A 22,290-nucleotide genomic window follows, 5' to 3' on the forward strand; every position below is an offset into this window, starting at 1 on the left:
TGTACAGGTAGACCACCTTCATTATATCACTAACCTGAGATAACCCAGTGCTCCTGTAGTTTAAGAACATTCCAGAAAACCGGAGTTCGATGACAGTGTACCCACCTGTTCCACCTCTCCAAGCGTGACTGGCTGAGTTTGATAGCGAGCATTCATTCTCCTCTGTCTTGTGTCTATTCTGTTTCGGGTAGAAATAGCTTTTGAGACTGGCTGAGACAATTTGTTAAACAAGGCCAACTTCTCTGCCAAGCTTAGAGTGGAGGAATCAGGTTCACCTTGTTCAGCAGAATCTTTGCCCTCATTTGCCTGTTCTCTGGCTAAAGCCTTTTGATGAGCAGATGCCTGTAATCTGAAAGGGAGAAAAAGTCAGTACCACAGACAAAAACAAACCCTAGCCCAGCACTAATTTTGTCTGTTAACTTTCTTCCAAGTGTCAGTTTTGAAAAGGGCTTTATTTTTGCCTACATACATATAAGACAGGTGCAGGCAGCTGTTCAGCTATTAAAGGAGACAGTAAAAAGCAGAGGAGCCTGGGGACGCTAGCTTTGCCAATTTCACAAAGAGCAGATTTTTTAGCTCTGAATTATCTCTTAAAACTTAATTTCTTATTTAAGAAATGGAGGTCAGCTTGGACATACCTTATTTTAGAGAGAAAAGTTGTATTGCTAGTGTCAATAGTAAATAAGGCTACAGGGAGTCATAAGGCACCACCTACGGTATATTTAGATATCATATAAATATGTGGTTCCGAAGGTGGTCTTTTCATTTTAAATAATTAGTAAATAGGATAGTCGTGCTGTCAACAACATTATGCACAACACAAGGTTTTGATTTCCACTTGCTAAGTACAAATGGTTCAATGTGAAGATTCTTTCACGTCAGCACTTTCTCGTGGGTCCTGCCGGCTGTTTTAGAGGGGCTGCAGTCACGGGCTCTGGGCTCCCATGTTCTACTTTATGCACTTCTGTACTGGCTGAAATTTTACAATGAATGTATATTTTTATAATTAAACACTAAAGATTAAGAACACCAAAGCTCTATAGTAAAAAAAGAATATCTGTAATTCCCAGTAACTTGAAAAGCGAAAGAACTTTCATACAATGCTGAGTCCCTCCGGCTCCCCGGCAGGGAAGGGCTCTGTTACATGGCTTCGCTGACTCCCCACAAGTTGAAGACAGCCCCCTTCTGCCACTGGCAAATCCAGTTCTCAAATCCAGTAAACAGTATATTCTGCCTTGACGCCGATTAATCATCATTTTAGGTGTTGCCCCAGACCAAAGAGCAGTGTCAGTGTTCTGGGGTCTAATGAAGATGGCAATAGGCACCCTGTCTTAGTGTCTTTCCTGAGGTCGACAGGTGAACTGGGAGGGCAACCTCAACCCCCTTCCCCAGTGAGATGGCAGCTGCTGGGTTGTGCCAGCTTTATTTCTGCACTGTCATTTTACTTCTTTTAGTCTTATTTTTAGCCCTTGTTTTTTGGCCCATCATAGTAAAATAGTGGGGCTATTTACATGCCTAGGGACACAATTTTAAAACATGATAATGAAACATTTTTCAGACACTATACATTCTTAATATTCTATCCCCCAAATATAATGGCATTGTCTATACATTAGAAACAGATAGGATTGTTTTTAACACCTATTTCTATTAAAATTACCATAATTTCAACATTCACAATAACACCCATGTTTCTATGCATCTTTATTAAGTGCTAATGATTTAGATTGAAGACTGACATTTCTTAGGGATGGCTATGTTTATGAAAAACAGAAACAAAGCAAATGGATGAGTGAGTGAGTATGATCCCAGTTCCAACACATCATGGAAGCAGGTAGATGAACTGTTTCTCGCGTAAGCCTCCATGGATTTATCAGTGTCCTGCACTATGACAAACATTCCTGGAATGACTCACTGCACTGACTTGTCAAACAAATGAAAGGCATTCAAGATTTTCAGACTCCTGCTGGCTAGCACCTTTGCCCTCGGGCTGCATGCTGCTATTGCTGTCCAGTACCTGGCAGGCTGCACAGTGTTCTTAGCTACAGTGGGATTAGGAAGTCTTGTCATTACAGGGTGGGTGGCCACAGAGCACGAAGCAGGGAGAGGTTCACTTTAAAGCAATTGCCAAAGAAGAAATATTCATAAGGAGAGAGAAGAAAAGAAGCATTAAGGAAAGCACAGTTTTTCATTCAGAAATGTGAAATAAAATATTTTAATAAAATTATTTGCTCATTACTTTGGAAAAATCACAAAAGAACTTGAAAAGCAATAACAAATTAAGGAATTAACAGACAGAGGCTACTCAAAGTAAATGGAATAAGAATAGGCTATCTTCAGAAGAAGTATACTAGTGTGAAAAAGAAATTTAAAAGACAGCTAATATCAACCACTAGGATATCAGTAAATTATACCCATTTTTAGAATGTTTTTCTCAATCCATTTTTTTAAAAAAGAATCAGTGTCCTCACGTAATCTATAGGCACATCAAAGTAGACTCAGCGAGCCTTACAAGGTGACCATTTTGCTTATATTTACCATTTTGCTCCCATGTAGCTGCTTCATGTTTTACAACAGCCACTCAAATATTAAAAAATTAAAATTTAAATAACAAAATGGATTTGAAAGAGTTCCTAATGGGTACAGGATGCATTAATCCACAAATACACCAAAATGTTGAGGAATAGCTGAGGAAGGAAGTGCAGGCAGCTGATCAAACAGCAGGTTCACAGGTGGACTGTGACACAGAGGCCTCTCGGGAGGTTAATGCCTGGTGAGATGCACTCAGGTGTTTCAGAAAGTCTGTGTGTGTGGCTGCATGTGCACGTGTGTCCAGGGGAAGCACAAAAACAATGTAAAAAATACTAATAAAAGTTTTCACTTAGTGGAACTGATTATCTCTGAATGAATGAATTACTTTGGGAAATCCATTCTGAACATACTAGAACATATTGTCCAATGATTACTTCCTATAGTTTAAAAAGTTATCAAACTTCCAATTAATTAAACCATTTTTGATTATTTAAAAACAAAAATTTATGGGAGGAATGCTGTCTGGGGTTTGCTTGGAAATAATGCAAGAGGAAAGGGGACGAGTGTGGGGACCCAGGCACAGCAGGAGCTGCCGGCTGGACTAGCCGATGAGAACGTAGGGTTCATTGTATCAATGCATCAACTTTTATTTTGTAAATTTTTCATTGTAAGAGAGATAAAAAATGCAGAGATAAAAAATTCCTCCTTATGTTTTTCTAGTAGATACACTAGATAACACATCCCATTACAAGGTTCAGGGAGACCCCAGTTAGAAAAATCCCTAATCACCAACTTCTCTGGCTTCTAACCAAACCATCTCCCAATCATCTCATCTTATTTAAAAGTCTTTAAATCTCCTTTTAAAAAGAAGACATGACAGCCAAGGCCGAGAGGGCAGGAGGGAGACTCACGTGGCGGCCATGACCACCTCCTCAGTGGTCACGGGCTGGGTGTGGGATCTGTCCTGCAGACGCCGTAGCCTTTGCTCCACAGCCGAGTTTCTTGAACATCGCTTTGGAATATTTTTCTCATCAAATGACTTTTCCATTTCCTGAGGTCAGAAACATCGTGGAATCCTCATGAATTCGAGGAAAGGAAATTGGGGCAGCAAAACGTCTCTACTCTGTTCCTCTACAGGACTCCCCCTGGGGAGCCCCCTGAGAGGTGTGAATCACTGTGGGGAGTGAACGCTCATGCTGTGTCAGCTGGTGGGCACCCTAGCTAGGGACCTAAAGAGAACCGCAGGGGCCAGAGCAAGGGGGGCCAGAGCGCCCAGGCAGGGCGCAGCGGATGCCTCCCTCAGGAGGGTGACAGTTTCCACTCAAACGCTTCTGCACATCTTACCCTGAAAAGCAGCCTCTTGGCAGCAACACTCAGCTTGGCTCGTTCATCTACCTTTTCTTCATCTATAAAAAGCCACAAAATAAAAATTAGACATTATTAAAAAATGTATGTAAAGGTTCTAAAGAGTTTCCCAAGGCTGAGCTGGAAACCCTTGGAATATAAGAAAAGATATTCTAAAAATTATAGTTGGCAATATTTTCCCTTTGCAAAGAGCCTATTCTGCTCAGTGAAAAAGTACTCATTTCCATTGCAATTAACCAAACAAAATTCTGTCTGGACAGTAATTTTCTACTGTGCTATTTGACAAATTGAGATTTAATAATAGCCTTTTGGGAAGAAATGTTAAGAAAAACATTTAAATTGCAGCAGTAACAAGAAAAACCTGTTCTTTGGATCAAATCAGTTGTTTTATTATTGCTCACTCAGCAATTATCTAACTCTCTCAAAGATCATCTGAAAACCCTAACTAGGTTTTGTTATATTCACAGAAAGAACACCTGCAGAAAAATAAGAAATAGATATGCACGATAATGTCATTCTCAAAAAAGCGAAAATCTTATTTAAATTTAATCTGGGTGAGATGATAAAGAAGCAAAAGGAAAACAGATACTTGCCCTCAGCTGTTGGCATTTCTGAATTTGATGTAGACCTAGGAAAGACATTAGCAAATAATCATAACAAAAAACTGGCTGGTGGGAGTAGAAGATCCATATAACTTATCATATTAAAAGTAAAAATAAAAGTGCAATTAAACTTTATTAAAGACTATTATCCTGACAGTAATTCTAGTTGTGAATACACATGTATAGCTGACAGACACCAGAGTGCGTGTGCCCACAGCCCAGCCAAGTGCACACCTTGTGGAGACAAACCAGAATCAAGTGCGACTTACTCAACATGACTGATGATAATTTTTAGACAAACCTTATCATTTCTAGGGATAATTAACTGATAATATAAAACAATAGGTAGGCAGACATTTATAAAATGAATATCCCTCAGTTATTTTCACTGTAAAATCTGGTGAATACTCAATTTGGATTCTAATTTAAGAAGGACATAAAAAATTAAAATCATTAAAAGAAGAAACATTTTTCTTCTTACAGTCTGAGTGCAATTTTAAACAGTGTCTTGGGATACTGTTGTCATGGACGACATTCTTTAAAAATACATTTACATAAGCCAAATAAACATCCCTTATCGATTAGATGGAAGAGTTATGGACTCATCACACCCCATTTAAACAGCATCAGGACTGTCACGGTGGTGAAAATCCTGCATGAGTTCTCTTACGTTCCTGGACATACAGATGCCTACCTATCTGATTCCTTTCGTTCTGCTGAGGTTATAGGTTGGGTTCTAAATCTCTCAGAAGTTTTTCTACTTTCACCAGGAGAAAAATATCGTCGTGGTTTCCGGGACCCTCTCTCCCGTTCCACACTGGTAGGCAAGCCAACTCCTTTGGTTGACCTCTCAAGCCGCGATTGGCTTTTAGAATCATCGGGAGAGAGGATACAGCAGGGAACCGGGGAGACAGAGAGAGAGAATAAAGCAAAGGTTTACGCATCTCAGTGAATCAAGGCACAGACACCACCAAATCCCACTGCATGCCTCTCCCATGCATGTAAAGAGGCGGAACATTCCAGACACCCAGTCCTCCAGCTCCCCATTAGTAGGCAAAGCAGAATGGTAGTTTTGGAGCCATGTCCTATGTGGTTTTCCCTGCACATCTGTGAGCTAAGCTTAAATACAACTCAATGCAAGACACAACACAAGTTGCAAAATGAATAATTCTGCCAAGGATGTGCAAGTGACACATTGGGAGGATGTTTGAAGCATCACCTACAGTTCAGGTTTCTTGCTGGCATTGGCAGACTCCAGAAACACACTTCGGAGCTGGGCGACAGAGACCTTGGTGTCCAGTACGCTCAGCTCCGCGTGGGACCCCTCAGCTTTGGAACTCTGCAGCTCAGGCTCCCCCTTGGCAGCTGGATCCTCACTCTTCAGGGCCTGGAGCTGAGGGGGGCCCGTGTAGTCAGACAGGGAGCGGGTGAGGACCTTGCGCTTCCTCCTAGATGCTTCTTTTTTGTGACCTGTAACTCTGGCATCTTGGGACACAGGCGCACTTGGAACATACAAAACCATTTCGCTCCTGCCCGTTCTCTCAGTGAACTGGTGCTGAGCTTGAGGTGGGTATGACAGACATTCTGGCTCCTTCCGATGTTCTAAGGTGATGGTGCCAATAGTAGGCTTTCCAAAGTCCTCATTTCCAGAGGGATCCTCATGGCTTCTCTCAAGCCCACTGTCCTCCAAAGCCAAAAGTGCTTTCCTGCTTTTCTCGAGAGCTTCAGCGAGGGGCATATCTTCTTCTGCTTGTGATTCACAAATATGGAGAATAGGGGTATCCCTTCTCTCAGCTTCGAGAACCTTCGGGCCAGGAGGCTTTATGACATTCTGGGTGGCTGATCCCACCCAGCTGCACCTGGACACGCCTTCTGGGGTTTCTGAGATTGCCAGCATGGCTGTGTGCACGGGATCTGCTGGTTGGACATAGCCACGGATCGGCTGTCGCGCAGAGCCGGCTGCCTTGCTGGTGACCCTATCAAAGGCGGAGCTTTCTGTCTGAAAGGACAGGTAATGCACCGGCACAGGCTGATGTCTCCTGTGAGGTAAGGACTCTGAGGCAAGTTCGGGGCTGCTGCGAGCACTCTCCTCTTTCACCAATTTTTCTCTAACTTTAACTCTTTAAGAAAGAAAAAGGTTTAAGTTGCAAAGTGCCATAACTATTTAACGGGAAGGAAGCATGCGTGCATCATGGATTACAGTGAACGGAAGTACAACCAAAGAGAGAAAAACTTGTGAAAAAAGCATTTTGGGTGGTTAATATCAGAAATCCACTGCTTGCAAGGTGGATGATTTTGAGTTGAGTTTCCAAATGTGCTTTCATACGCCAGGGTAGTGCAAAACAAACTCTACCCTTCGTAAAGCTGAGGGGTCAGATGCTGTCCTGGGAGAGAATGGATGCCTTCTGACTAAACGAGTACCCAGAAGCCACTGAGAAATCCCTTCATCCACACCAGCAGTATGCAGGAGGGCACACTGAGGTTGGAGCTGCGAAGGGCAAGCTCTCCGCACGTACAGGCCTAGTACATAACTGCGGGTAGTTTCCAGGCACACCTACACCTGTTGACCAAATGTAATTTCATTTGGAAATGTAAGAGCATCCGTGATTAGTTTTTTAATCAGCTCAAGATACAAAAAATAATCACCTCTTTCAAGAGCTCAACTAAACATTCACAAGTTTTTTCATGCGATGCAGACTGCATTCATTCATTCAGAAGACATGTCACCAGTTTGGACATCATTACTACTAATAAGTGTAGCACCCAGAAGAATGTTAGAGAAAAGATATTTGTTGAAAGAATAATAAACTGAACATTTTTTCTCCTCTGAAATAGCATTTCCTATTAGGTCATTAGTTAAAAAGTAATAATATAAAGAGGGATTATTCTGGTTGTTTCTGAGAGCAAAACTAAAATCCATTTTAAAAGCTACTTTTTAATTTTTCTGTCACTGCAGAAGCAAAGTAGCCAAGAGCTCTGGCCATGGGGTCCTAGGAGACCTCTCTGCTCAAAGCCTGGCTCAGCTAGTGCTAGCTGTGTGGTCTCAGGCAACTTACCTGCCTCAGCTGCTTTATCTTATAAAAGGAAAGAACAGTGACATAATGTAACTTGATGTTTGCAAAGCACATGGCTTTATTAGTCCTTACTAGTTCTTATTTTTACTTTTTGAAATACCACTTAGTGAGAAAGGAAAAACCATTGAAACTGCTTAGGAATGGATTACTAATGGAATAATTTTCAAAAAATAAAGAAAGCCTTTGGTGCCCGGCTGGTGTGGCTCAGTGGTTGAGCATCGATCCATGCACCAAGAAGTCACCGATTCAAGTCCTGGTCAGGACACCTGCTGAGGTTGTGGGCCAAATCCCCAGTGGGGGGCATGCAGGAGATGGCCAATCGATGTTCTCTCTCATTGATGTTTCTATTTCTCTCTCCCTCTCACTTTCTCTCTCTCTCTCAAATCAATAAAAGAAAAAAAAATTAAAAAACAAAGAAGTCTTTGGAGTAGGAAAAATAATTTCTTGGGGAATATAAAACCTTTATTTATGTAAGATTAGTCTTTGAAAATAATTATTTCGGATATGTACTTTTGGAAGAGACTATCTCCTTAAATGACCAATGCACTCTGCTAAATTTGATATGCACATCTAATGTTTTCCAACATAAGATGCAGGATATCTATGCACATTTCATTAACAACAACAAAAAAGACACAAGGGGCAGTTACTATGGATAAATTTAGGGGGGGGAAAGGATTCTGAGTTGTTAATTTTCTCAGACTAGCCAGTGTTGGATGTTTTCATATTTATAAGTTTTGTTAATCAAAAGAAGACTGAAATGTGATTCAAGTCCTCCGTTGGAATGTGTCCTTCTAATCAGAGACAATCTGAACGTTGTCCTCAGCCAAGAACAAAGTGACTGTTAGAAACTCAATATATGGGTGCTTTGTCCTGCCAGTGACTTACTCATTCTTACTCTTCCCTCCTCTCCCTGCCCCCAACCAGAAAAATGAAAAGATAGGGGTTTTGTCTGCTTTTAAAACCACATGCCCTCAGTGTAACTGTTGAAAATTAACTATTGGTTTAGAGATGAGGAGACGCGAAAACAAGGAGACTGGAGTGCCCGGGGAAGGGCGAGCTGACAAGACGGGACGCCGGCGGGGTAGCTGCCTGGGGAGAGCAACCCAGGGGTGCCGGGTAGGCTGGTAGCGTGTGAGGCGGCAAGAGGGGAGAAAGACAGAGATGTAGTCAAAAGATTTTCAAAAAGAGGAGCACAAGGAAATGCTATCAGAGGAGATTAGGACATTTGAAGGAGAAAAGCAAATGATTAGGAAGTAACTTCCAGCAGCCTTTTTTGAACACATTTTTCAAATGCACTGCCATTAGGAGGAGGATTAGCACCGGTGACTGTGAAACAGCGAGCCAGCGGGAGAGCAGCACTCAGGACACAGAGCCGGGGGTTCACTTGGGAGGTACCTGGAAGGCCAGTTGATAAGTGAAGATGTGTCCCCTTCGGAATCTTTCTGGAGAAACCACTCATGTTTGAGTTTCCCTGTACTATCATGTACAAAAAACAAAACTTCAGAAAATTTCTATTACATTGTAAATATATACACAGAAATTTGACTCTTTATAGTTGGAAATAAAATCCCATACATCTGAATTGTTTATTGGCTACAGACAAAACTGCTGTAATAATAGAGATAGGGCAGTGGGGGTGATTGGTGTGGGTGTAGAAAGATGGGGGATAGTAATGGAGAAACAGAAGTTCAAGTCTGATTGTGACAGATTTCAGTGGTCACAACAAAATGTACAGAAGTGGTGATGGACAGGCTCTTGTCTGTCAATGTAAACAGAAACTCAAACGACAGCAATTTTAGAAAATTTATTATGATTTAAAACCTAAAGGCTGATTTCTGTTAAGTAAAGAGTAATTCTGGATTTTGAAAATGTATAAGCACATTTTGTCATGGGGTTTATATTTATGTCATGAAATTTTCAGGACATTTGGCTCACTACTAAAATCAAGAGATAGAAATAAATATATCTAAATCACCAAACAGTGTTTTCCAGGTAATTTGAAAGTATTAAGAGTCACACTTTTCCCACAAATACCAGTCAATTCTCTTGTAAAAAGTTGGATTAAACATATAAGGCAACTTTTCGTCTATAAGTTTTGTTTAGGTACATTGGCAAATAGCTGTGTGTGTGTGTGTGTGTGTGTGTGTGTGTGTGTGTATATATATATATATATATATATATATATAGTGTCCAAAACAGTACATAACAAATAAAGGTAATAAAAACAGAAATTCAATAAGATCAAATCTTTCATTGCTAATCATACATTTTCCATTTGTATTTATCACTGAATAACACAGCCAACACAACAATGACCAATACTAATTCAAGTTTATTCGATACATGTTTATTGAGTTCCTGCTATGTAGAAGGCACTGAGCTAAGCTCTGAGAGGTAACAAGGGTGAATCAGGTATCAACTAGCTGGTTTGATTCCTGGTCAGGGCACATCCCCAGGTTGTAGGCCAAATCCCCAGTGGGGGCCATGCAGGGGGTAGCCAATTGATGTTCTCTCTCATTGATGTTTCCATCTATCTCTCCCTCTCCCTTCCTCTCTCTCTAAACAATAAAGAAAAAACATTTTTAAAGATAAATAAATAAATAAAAAAACATAAGCCTTCTAAAATCTCAAACTCAGCCTCCCTTTACCACTGGTCTCGGTAAGAGTCACAACTCAGGGATCTACTTGGACACAGATGTTTAGTGCAGCTAATGGGATTTTTAAATTCAAATATTTTTTTCATCTTTTAAAAACAAAAATATTAATAAATAAGAAGTCAGTAAAATGTGGACCACACACAGTCAATTCCAAAAATCTGTTTAGAATCTTTTTTCTTTCTTTTCTTCAGATTTTCTCCCCAAAGTCCAAAGAGACTGTGAAACCTGAGTTAAGAACTGAGAAGAGCCTGGAGTGGGCCTCTTCAGTGTTTACATTGGTCAGGAAGCTACAGTCTCCGTTTGGAAAGCTGATTAAAAGCATGCTTTAGTTCCCAAAAATGGGGAGCAAAGTCCAGAGCTGGGCTGGCTAATTCACCCCTAAACTATGCAACATAGTGGAAGTCTGGGGATGAGTCCTCCACTGTGGAGCACAACTTGACATAGTACTGCCTAGGAGATGCCCAACCTCAGATTAAAAACATCATCATTGCATAAAAATACAAAATTAATTTCTGGCATTGTTTTGGAGAAATTATATTATAGCAGGTGAAACAAGCGAGAGAAAGACAAGTATCATATGATCTCACTTATGTGTGGAATATAATGAACATAACAGTCTGAGGAATGGGGTAGTCCCAGAGACGTGGAAGTGGGGTACAGACCGACAATCCCCAGAAGAGGGGGTGATGGGGGAGATATAAACCACAGAACTTATATGCATGTATGCATGAACAGTGGACATGGACAACAAAGCTGGGGACAGGACAGGGAGGGGGGAGGGGGGAATCAGTGGGTGAAAAAGGAGAAACATCTGTAACAAAAATGAATGAATTAATTTTTAAAAATATGAAAAAAACCCACATCTGGACAGTGGAATGATGTCTTGGGTTCTATTTATCTATTTTATTTATTTATTTATTTTTTATTATTTTTTATCCTCACCCGAGGACATTTTTCTAATTTTGTTCAGGTAGAGTGGGAGGGAGAGAGAGAGAAAGAGAAACATCAATGTGAAAGGAACACATGGAGTGGCTGCCACCCTCACGACCCCAACCAGGGCAGGGCACAAACTGCAATCGAGGTACAAGCCCTTAGCGAAAACCGAACCCAGGTCTCTCTGGACTGCAGGCCAACGCTCTAACTGCCGAGCCAAACCGGCCAGGGCTATTTATCTCTTTAAATCATGCATGGATGCTGTTATTTTATGCAGTATTCCTTAATATTATGCTTAACTATTTTTCATAATTAAGGCTTAGTTAAAATACAAACAGTGGGCCCTGGCCAGTTGGCTCAGTGGTTAGGGTGTCGGCCTGCGGTCCGGAGAGACCTGGGTTCAGTTCCCGCTAAGGGTACGTACTTCGGTTGCAGTTTGTCCCCGGCCCTGGTTGGTCGTGCGGGTGGCAGCCACTCAATGTGTCCCTTCACGTAGATGTTTCTCTCACTCTCTCTCTCTTCCTCTCTCTCCCTCCCACTCTATCTGTACGAAAAATGGAAAAATATCCTTGGGTGAGGATAAAAAAAAAAAAAATTCAAACAGTGGGAAGGATTCGTTTTATACGATGTAATGACTGGGCTATGACAGCTAAGTAGAGTCAAGAATCAATGTTGGAGGCCAGAGGCACAGGAGTGATGGAAACCTTTTCTGTTTTGACTGGGGTAAAGGTTATACTTGTTCCAAAACTCACCAGCCGGCATCATCCTTAAACTCTGTGCATTTTGATGTATATTACACCCCAATTAAAAAATACAGCATTGTTGAATTACAGAGTGAGGACTTTGGAGCAGAAGCAGGATAAACATGTGAGATAACCAGTTTCTTCCATCTCATCGAGCTAATCTCACTGTTGAATATAGAGATGTGGCGACCTCAGCCAGGAAGGGGGGATGGCAGGAGGGCTGTGCAGACAGACGGAGAACTGTCTGAGAAAGCTCTGGGGTCTGAGGAAAGGCTGTGGTGGGCCTTCCAAAATGGATCAAGTTTGTGCTTCCCAGATGTATTTGGATTTCCATGTCTCCTGCTTGGATTCGAACAGCCCCTCCTAGAACAAAGCAATCCAGGGACGCAATGGCCTTAGTCATGGGACCAGCCCAGAAGCAGCCTTTCAGTGTTGAGGTTCAGTTCGCCAGGCCTCTAAAGCAGGCAACGGTTTTTTTGCTCACTTATTGATTCCCACTCACAGTTTAACAATGTTAATGAGCACACCGACTCGAGCATAATACAAGAATTCTACCTCAAAGTGGAAAAAGCCTCATAGCATAAACTAGTGCTACTCAAGCGCGTTCTGCTGAGTGGTGCCACTGGCCCACGGTTAGACAAAAGGCTTGCACCACAGAAAATGAACATCGCCGGCCTGCTGTTCAGTGCAGCTGACTTTTTCTTCATTGCATGACTTTGTGGCTAAAGGAAAAGACCCACATTTATATTTAGGCACAAGTCCCTATAGGTAGTGGGCTGATAAATGGTTTGCAGATTGGCACTGCTATAGATGACACTAAGAAAACAGAAAGCAGCAGAACATTCATTCAAAAATGATTTATGGAAACAATTGGTATGTGCTAGATGCTGGGCAATAGCAGGAAAGGACATAAGAAAATGACTAAGGTATCTATGCATCTAGTAAGGCTTCTACTGAAGTAACGTTGTCATTGAAATCTTCCTTGCCAATATTACAACTTGGCATACTACCAAATTCATGGGGCCATTCATGGTTTGGGAGAATCTTGACAAAATTTTTTTTTTTTTTTTTTTTTTAATCCTCACCCGAGGACATTTTCCCATTTTTTGTACAGATAGAGTGGGAGGGAGAAAGAGGAAGGGAGAGAGAGAGAAACATCGACGTGAAGGGACACATCGAGTGGCTGCCACCCGCACGACCAACCAGGGTCAGGGACAAACTGCAACCGAAGTACGTGCCCTTAGCGGGAACAGAACCCGGGTCTCTCCGGACCGCAGGTCCGACGCTCTAACCGCTGAGCCAAACCGGCCAGGGCGACAAAATTTTTAAAATCCCTTCCTGGGTATGTCAGTCTTGTAGGATGTTGAGCATTTGAATGTTCTTCTTCCTAAGACATGTGGTGTAGGTGAGAGTTGAATTTGTGAGATACCTAATTTGGTTCATGATCTCTCTCTTCTTTTCCCATTTGGCAGAATAATCATCACTGAGGAGCCAGACTGATAACTTAGGGATCCCTATGCCAAGCCAAGCTCCAGCTTTATAACTGCACTGGGAAAAAGAAATTCTGACAGGTTTGAGAGTCTAGGTACCAGAGAATGTGTAAGAGATTCCAAAACTGATTCCAGATTCTGTTACGACAGGGAGAGGTTTATCAAAGCTTAGAAAGGTCAAGAAAGCGGGGCAGACGGGAAGGTAGACTTTCTGGACGTGTTCTCATTTGTCAGCAGCTCAATTAGAATGAGAGACCCAGATGTCATCTGACACTGCAGATGACAGGTGGACCAGGATCACCTGTGCTACTGACAGTTCACCTCATTAATGTACCCCAAAATTGGAGTAGCCATGTTGGTAGTCACATAAAGAACTTGCTGTCAACTAAAACTCCCAGGTCTGTTTTCCATGAACTACTATTAAATCAGGTTTCCCCCATCCTGACCTTGTACACTGTTTTTTCCCACCTCTAAATACAGAACTTTATTAAGTTGCATCTTGTTAGTTTCCAACCATTGTCCCAGGTACGTGTGCTCCCTTGCCTCCTGCTCCAGTTCCCTGCACTCTCTCTCTGGCCCTTCCTTTCCCCCCCCCCTCTCTCTCTTTTGTTAATCCTCACCTGAGGTAATTTTTCCATTAATTTCTAGACAGAGTGGAAGGGAGGAAGGAGGAGGAGGAGGAGGAGAGAGAAACACTGATACGAGAGAGACACATCACCTGGTTGCCTCCCAAATGACCTCGACTGGGTCCAGCGACCAAAACTGCAACCCAGGTACATGCCCTTGACCAGGAATAGAACCCGAAACACTTTGATGTGTGGGCTGACACTCACCACTGAACACATGGGCCAGGGCCCTCTCATCTCTTCCTGCTCCATCCCTCCCTCCTGTCTCTCTATGTCACCAAACTAATTTACAATCCCACTTCCAGAAACCTGATCACCCTAGCATCAATATCTTCCAGATCATCTCATTAAATGCCAAATAGGACCAAGTCAACTGCAAAACTTGACTTGGAACCAGAGATCTCATTACCTCATGTCTGGGTGACTGCAAGCATCACACCAGTGGCCTCCACGACTGGAATCAATTCTCCTCAGACCAACCCTCCACACTCCTCCAGAGTGAGCTAAAGTACATAATCAGTCATCCTGCTCTAAAATCCTTCAGGCACTTCTCATTGTCCACAAGGCAAATGTCTTGATGTGTCATCTGAGGCACTCTGGGATCGGCCCCCATCTGGCTCTCAGCCTCATTCGTCTCCTTCCTTCTAGGTCTACAGTGGGCGTCTGTGCCCTCCTGCCTGGGGCAGCCCCCTCCAGTCCTGCAAACTCACCATATTCTTAAGGACTTTGTTCAATTATGATCACTTCTCCAAGGGGGAAGAAGTAATACACCACTTCTGTATTCCATGGCATCCAACCTTGTCTTCTAGAACCCTAATTGCCCCACTGTGCTGTAGTTATTTCCCAGACTTTAAAAAAAAAAAAAGGTATGCCCAGCCAGAAGTACAGTGATTGGCACACAGAAGGCTCAATGGCTCAAAATAATTTTCTTCAAAACTACCTTAGAGCTGAAATTAACACATAAAACAATACCTGTGAGGTATGGACTGATGAGTGGATGCCTACGAACTGGAATCCTCCCAGACTACAAGTTCTCATTTTATGAGGATAAGGCTTCCTAATACCTTATGTAACGCCACACAAACTGTTTCTGATTCCCCTAATCTTCTTTCCTAATCTCTCACCTTCAAAGGGCAAAAGCAGCAAACTCTTTTTTTCTACTATGATGAGAACTAGAACTGACATAAATAGCAAGAGCAGAATATAATGGAAAGAACTGATGGATTCAGAGAACTTGAACAAATAAATGAATTATGGATAATGGGCTCAGTTTTGTCAAAGTAGCTATGTGGTTTTAATCTGGTTACCTAGTATTTTTTTTTTTTTTTTTTATCCTCACCCGAGGACATTTTTCCATTTTTTGTTCAGATAGAGCAGGAGGGGGAGAGAGAGAGAGAGAGAGAGAGAAACATCGATGTGAAAGGGACACATCGAGTGGCTGCCACCCGCACCACCAACCAGGGCCGGGGACAAACTGCAACCGAGGTATGTGCCCTTAGCGGGAACCGAACCCGGGTCTCTCTGTACCACAGGCCGACGCTCCAACCGCTGAGCCAAACCGGCCAGGGCTGGTTACCTAGTATTTTTATCTTTAGTTTCTTCAGGTATAAAATATATTTTTGAATTAAATAATCTCTGGGGTTACTTCTGTTTCTAAGACTTTAAAATTCTCTAATATAAAATATCTATTCTGTTGGGTCTTGGAGGAGTCAACTTCCCACTGGGCAGAGGCTACCTTCCCTGGGAGAGGATACAGGTTCCTGTCGATGAGGGAGTTGTGAGATGGTGACCTGGGTGTAACAGAACCTTTATTATGATGTGGCAACAGGCTGGCAGAGAATTATATTACCAGGAAATAAGAACTCACCCTCAGTTGTCACAGAGGACAGGAGCTGCCCTGGATTGGTGTCCCTCGATATATAATGATATGCCTTAACTCCCGATGACCCCTAAGAGTCAACAGACTGAAACAGTGCTTCCTGATACCAAACGGAGGTCAAGTCCAGCACAATAACATTAGTTTCACTCTGTGGGTGTCCAGCTCTAATTATGTAACAGATTCTAATTATAAAACATTATTCAGCCCTGCCGGTGTGGCTCAGTGGTTGAGTGTCGACCCATGAACCAAGAGGTCGCTGGTTTCATTCCCCGTCAGGGCACATGCCCAGGGTGTGGGCCCAATTCCCAGTAGGGGGCATGCAGGAGGCAGCCAATCGATGTTCTCTCTCATCGATGTTTCTCTCTCTCTCTCCCTTTAAAATCAATAAAGAAAAATTATTTAAAAATTAAAAAAAACAACATTATTCAGCTTAAGAAAAATGGCCATTAACTTTAGCATCTCATTAAAATAAACAGTTTATTTGCTAAAGTTGCTTGTTTGGAAGAAGTACTAATGATGGCTTTGGACATACGCACAGGCAAAAGCTCACACGCACAGGCACATTTCTGCATTTAAAATCTGGCAGATACTTAAATTTTCAGGACACAGTAGCAAGTATTTTGGGTGACATATTCATACTGAAGTCAATGAACAGAAATTGATGCCTACCAGTGAGAAGAGAATAAAATGAAAAGAAAACAGGAATGAGTTGAGCATATGTTAACAGTCAGTGCTTGGAGAGCAGGTAATAGATCCACAGAAGTCTCTGTTTTTCAGGACATTCTGCTATGACATAGGGCACATGTTCCACCACCTTCCTGCCACCAGAGAGACAGGCAGAGACAGCAATGCTGATGGTCAAGAGGCAGTCATCTCCCTCAGCATCACTCTCTTGTGGACATTTCTATCAATGCAGGTACACAGACAATTAACTAAAACAATGAGCTTGAGGCTCTGGGGATAGTTTGTAGAGTCACACCTCTCCCCAGAGACAATGCAATCAGAAATAAACTATTAGAACACAGCACAAGCCTCTTTCCTTCTTAGGTGGCCCAGTCTACTTGTCACAGTGCTGCAGAAAAGGTTCATTCTGGAGGGTGTCCTGGGCTATCTTCCTGAGCCCATCCATAGCTCTCTGGTGTTACTGGGAGCCCTAGCCAAACCATCATTTACCAATGGCAGCTGTCCCAGGTCAAAGGTCAGCATCAGAGTTGCATGAAACCACCATAATCATTTTATGGCCACTAATGTTACAATTTGTTCAGTGTGAGAACAGTGATGCAGATTGCGGTAGAGGAAGAAAGAAAATGAACAAGGGTTTTCTAGAGGAGATCCCCACTAGCAAATCAGACGTTCTCCTCTTCCCCAGTCACGTAGCTGCGAAGAGAGGGTCACAGCGGACACTCGGGAGAACAGCAGCTGTGGGGTGAGTACAGCATCTCCACTACAGAAGTAACCAATATGGTGCATTTTAAAAAATTCATTCATTCATTCATTCATTCATTCATTCATTTTTAATCCTTATCTGAGGATATGTTTTTATGGATTTTAAAGAGAGAGCAAGGGAGAGGGAGAGAGAGAGAGAAACGTTAATGTGAGAGAGAAACATCGATTGGTTGCCTCCTGCATGCACCTGACCAGGGGTGAAACCCACATCCTGGGCAGTGCCCTGATTGAGAATCAAACCTGAGACCCTCTGATGTATGGGATGACACTCCAACCAACTAAGCCACACTGGCCAGGGCTATTTATTTTTTAATAACAAGAGATGCACAAAGAAACAAATTCAATAAGAGCTTTGATTCAGGATTTCTAACAGTATCAGAAGCTCAGATTTTTAAAAATTTGAATAATCCATGGCCCCAAATGACTTTAAATTTTATGCTAAAAGTCACAAGGAATGGTTCATATTAGTAATACTACCTCTCTAGAAAACATAATTTCTAAATTTCAAGTTTACTGGACTTGGCTGGATTAGGAAGTGGGGGTTGGGAGGTTCTTATACTCCACCCTGTTACTAAGTATGTTCTTAACTCACTTCATCTGATTCCCAGGCAACTAACAAAATTTCTGAGCAAAAGACACTGTAATCTATACATATACAGGGTGGGGCAAACGTAGGTTTACAGTTGTGAGTATGCAAATACAGAGTTTATTCCTGTATTACTATTTATTAATTATTGTGTTATTTTCCATACAGACAACTGTAAACCTACTTTTGTACCACCTTGCACATACATAATACATGTCTTCTTTATCATATAAACTAAACATTAAATAATTCTAAATTAATTTATTACTCAGCTAAATATTGCCTTACAGATTGTTTTTGAGCATATAAAGCTTAAAAGCAGCATAGAACAGTGAGTACAAGAACGGACGCTTGTTCTGCATATACATGTGTCAGGGTATGTAAGTACATCCAGAAACTGAGCATTTGATATCTGGCTCACATGTGACTTTTCAGGCCATTGTAGGTAGTCCTGTGGTGGTATATGCATGAGTGATGTATTCATATTTAATTAATGAAACAAAAACAGCCTCATGCTTATGAGCACAAAATAAAATGACAAAATGGCAATGAGTTAACTCAGAGATTAACAGCTGGAAATCCTGAAAAAGCTTGGTGATAAGTATAGTATAGCAGTGAGAACAACGTTCTATTTCAATGATAGAACAAACCCATGATGAAATGTGCTACTAAACTGCTTTGCTATTTGTAGAGACTTTTTTTGTCATTCCTTAATCTTCTTAAACGTTTCTGTTACCTGTTTCCATATTGGATGACATCTTTTTTCACTCATGGTTATTGGGTAACCAGGTTTCTTTGATCAGTGTTTTAGTTCACAAAGTACTTTTTGTCTTTCTTCCCCACAAATGGAAATCAGACAACGATGACTTTCTAACACCTGAACCACCGGGCACTGGAGAGAAGACAGCTGGCAGAATGGTAACCCTTTGAAGTCCATCTTTATAAGATGAACAACTGCCATCATATGAAATAAATCTTAATTATTTTTAATGTCATACTTGCCACATAGTATTTCCCATTATTTTAAATGTAAAGATAGTGCAGGTATTTCCTGTCTATATAAAAAATTATGTGTATTTCTTTGCCTATAAATCATGGAACTATATGCCTTGAACGGTTTAAGAAACAAAGCATGGGCCTCCTCAAGAACTCCTTCACAATTTCCTAATTCTTTTAAGCCTTTCTTCATGAAATTAAGGCAATTTGAGGCTAACATTAGGCTTAGGAAACTTCTCAGTAACACTGCTCTTCAAATAACCTAGAAAGAAATGGCTCAAAGATTTTAAGTTATATTATATCTTTTTAATATTCAGATTTTAACTCACACAAAACTATTCAATATCCTGTATTTTTACCTGAAATACTCACCCAAGTTTTAATTATTTTTGCAACTGACTCAAAATATCACTGAGAATCTACTGTATGTGATCTGGATGGAGAACCTAGATGCTGTGATGACAGCTTGAACAGTTTTCACGATTGCGATCAGAAAGGAGACTCCTCATTATTTTTTAACCCAGGCAATTGTAAATCTCTTTCTTTCTAAATTGGAATGTTAGCGTTTCTTTGTCCTGCTCATAGAGCACATGAATAATTTTCTTTGATAGAGATTAACTACGCCAAGAACACTGTTTCTACTAGGAAATGCAAATTTCCCAAACACCAGACTTTCTTTTCAAAATATAAGACAATAGGTCACAGTCCTTAAATATCAAATACAGTCCAAAGGTTGAACAAAGGCCCTCAAAATACAATCTCAGGTTCTATAGTATTTAATTACTTTAGAAGCTAATGTCTCTAAATATTTCAATGTGGATGATCAAGTAAGTAAAAACAGATCTCTGCCTCAATAAACTTCAAGAATTAAAATGATCTGTTTTAGATGTATTACTTCTACTTAAAAATGATCACATTTGCTGCTCTGTCCTAATGTGAAATAAACAGAAGTATTTTCCAACATTTCTTTCTTCAGAATAAATTGGCTTGACCTTAGGTTCTCATCCCTCCTCCAATCACCTGTGAACTTAATATTTGAGCTAAAAAATACACTGATGAGTGACCTAGACCTAGTTGACCTAGACAATTACTCCAAACCTTAAAGTAGGATGTTTAAGTAAATTACATTTTAAATATGGTCACCACACTTTTTAAATTTATATCTAAAAATTTAATTTATAAATTTAAATGTAGAAAGAAACAAATATTCTCTTCTGGTATTTGACTTTCTGATTTTATGACTTTTCTGATTATTGCAAATGAGAGTTGTTCTTGTCTTTGGTTGATCTTATTACACAGTGACTTCTCCAAATGGCTGATCTTTTTAATACTGCATTCTTATGAACAGCTGTTTTCTTAGTGTATTGATATACTCACATAACTCTATGTTACAGTTATAGTCAGTATATACCGTAATATGATAGTCACACCTCCTACCCTAAACTGAGACCCTTCCATTGGTTAATGGGGGTCCTTCTGCTTTGGGATTTTAAATGACAACAAAAGCAATCATCAAAAAGTCTTGGGTATGATTACAGAAAAACAAATAAAGAAAAAGACAACTGTTAAAAGGCAGGTAAGGAACAGTAAAAAGAAGGGTCCTAAAACAAGACATCCTTGAAAGTATACCCATGGCACCTGTTCAGTTTATTTATTTTTTAAATAGTAAAACAAACCAAAATGGCTTCCTGCTTTGGTGGCACCTGTTTTGATATTGTGAAAATTAAAAAATCATATATCATATTATTTCTGCGGTGAGCCCAGATTCCACAGAATGCCAAGAATACCCAGACTTTAAGACACTCTGAGGCAAAGAGAAGACACAGGGGCTTCTGCATTGATGGTGGTCAGTGCAGGCTGAATGCTTACCTGGATCGAGCCTCAGTGGGGAGTGGCGGGTCACCAGACTGGCTTGGGGAGGCTGGTTGCCCAGGTGGGGAGAGGGCCACACTGTGCATTTGCTTTGGGGATGTTGGCACTTCACTGAAGGAGCTGTCTTGCCCAGAAAACGGGAAGGAAGAGGAACTCTCAACTGTGGGGGGCAGGTCGCTGGCCTGCTGCCTGGTGGCGCTCAGCTCTTGACCTCGTCTTTGGTTTTCCATGTTGAGCAGTACCTCTGTGTCAGAAACACCATCCCCGGATTGGAGGGCATATTCCTGGGATTCAGCCACGCTGGTCTTGCGACCTGGGATCTCAGTCCTGGAGTACAGAGAACTAAAATCTTTGCTGGACTCAGCCGACCTGTCACTTTTTCCTCCCCTCTTTTCAACAGCATCTGGCTCCCTCCTGGACTTGGTATATCGAGACAGAGATTCAGAATCTGCTTCAGAATCCAGGGTTAGCCCATATTTTTCTGCCAGTTGCCGTCTCCTCTCTGCTTTGTACCTTGCGATCCTTTCAGCTTTGGACTCAAGACCCTGGGTGTCCATACTTGAACTATAGGATGAGTCACCATGGACACCTGAAGTTTCTGTGCAGTGTTTAGGTCGAGTCTGCTTTTCTGAAGAAGAATCAGAAGTTTCTTCCTCTTCATTTGATCGGCCTACAAGAAGAGCACATGGATAACGAAGACATATTTACTATACTCTGTTCTGTGCATAATACACACTTGAGAATGCGGGCTGTGAAGGACCAGTTCCTCACACAGGTGTGGTTAGCTAAACGGTTTACCTGGGATGCTGGAAGTTGGAGATCTACAGTGAAACACACAGACTGGGAAAGTGCTACGGTCTCAGAAACCCATGGAAAGCATGGGCTCAACTAAAGCTCCATCCCCCACCCCAAGAGCTCTTCAGTCCTTGCCCAGAGCCAATTTCGCCTTACTGATGTACTGTTTTTGTTTTTGAGTTTAATATTTCATGTGTGAGGCCAGAGGATGAGTTCAGAGTCATCTAGAAAAAGATAACAGATTTTTAAACTGCTGTAATCTGACAAGTGAGGGACTGTGGTTTTAAGGATCTGAGAGTAATCATAACAATAATGGCCCACGTCAACAGTCACGAGGTGGTTGTTGTTGGTTTTTTAAACAGAAGTAGATTTTTTCAATTATTGCACACATGCTTGATAAAGAAAATGTCCAGCATGAAAACAATGGAAGGTGAAACCCCAAATTGCCAGTAATCACTAATTTTTATAATCAATAATAAATAAATTGGTAATTGGCCTAACATTTCTATATAGTCCTCCTAGTCTTTTATAAAATTGATTACTTTTTTCTATATAAAATAATTCATTTATATAACATTCATGTTCTATATAAAACATTTGGAAATCTTATTTTGAAGACATTCTTCTAAGGCTTCATAATATTCTATCCAACAAGCATTCCATAATTAATAGAACTCTTTTCCTATTACTA

At 41.2% G+C, this 22,290-nt stretch overlaps 1 protein-coding gene across 2 annotated transcripts in view; it reads right to left on the minus strand.

Annotated features, from left to right (window-relative positions):
* SVIL (supervillin) overlaps positions 1-22,290 on the minus strand; it is a 241,688-nt gene that overhangs the window by 57,124 nt on the left and 162,274 nt on the right. The window contains exons 10-18 of one of the 2 annotated variants that reach the window (XM_036252902.1): positions 20,802-21,474; positions 8,972-9,052; positions 5,723-6,619; positions 5,194-5,364; positions 4,491-4,525; positions 3,877-3,938; positions 3,444-3,583; positions 2,018-2,113; positions 106-349 (exon numbers count right to left, since the gene is read on the minus strand). In XM_036252902.1, coding sequence (XP_036108795.1) covers positions 106-349; positions 2,018-2,113; positions 3,444-3,583; positions 3,877-3,938; positions 4,491-4,525; positions 5,194-5,364; positions 5,723-6,619; positions 8,972-9,052; positions 20,802-21,474 — 2,399 coding nt within the window. The remainder of the gene's footprint in view (positions 1-105; positions 350-2,017; positions 2,114-3,443; positions 3,584-3,876; positions 3,939-4,490; positions 4,526-5,193; positions 5,365-5,722; positions 6,620-8,971; positions 9,053-20,801; positions 21,475-22,290) is intronic. The other variant, XM_036252906.1, reaches the window with a different exon arrangement.

This window comes from Molossus molossus, unplaced genomic scaffold, assembly GCF_014108415.1.
Source record: "Molossus molossus isolate mMolMol1 unplaced genomic scaffold, mMolMol1.p scaffold_m16_p_1, whole genome shotgun sequence".
In the NCBI taxonomy this organism is placed as follows: Eukaryota; Metazoa; Chordata; class Mammalia; order Chiroptera; family Molossidae; genus Molossus; species Molossus molossus.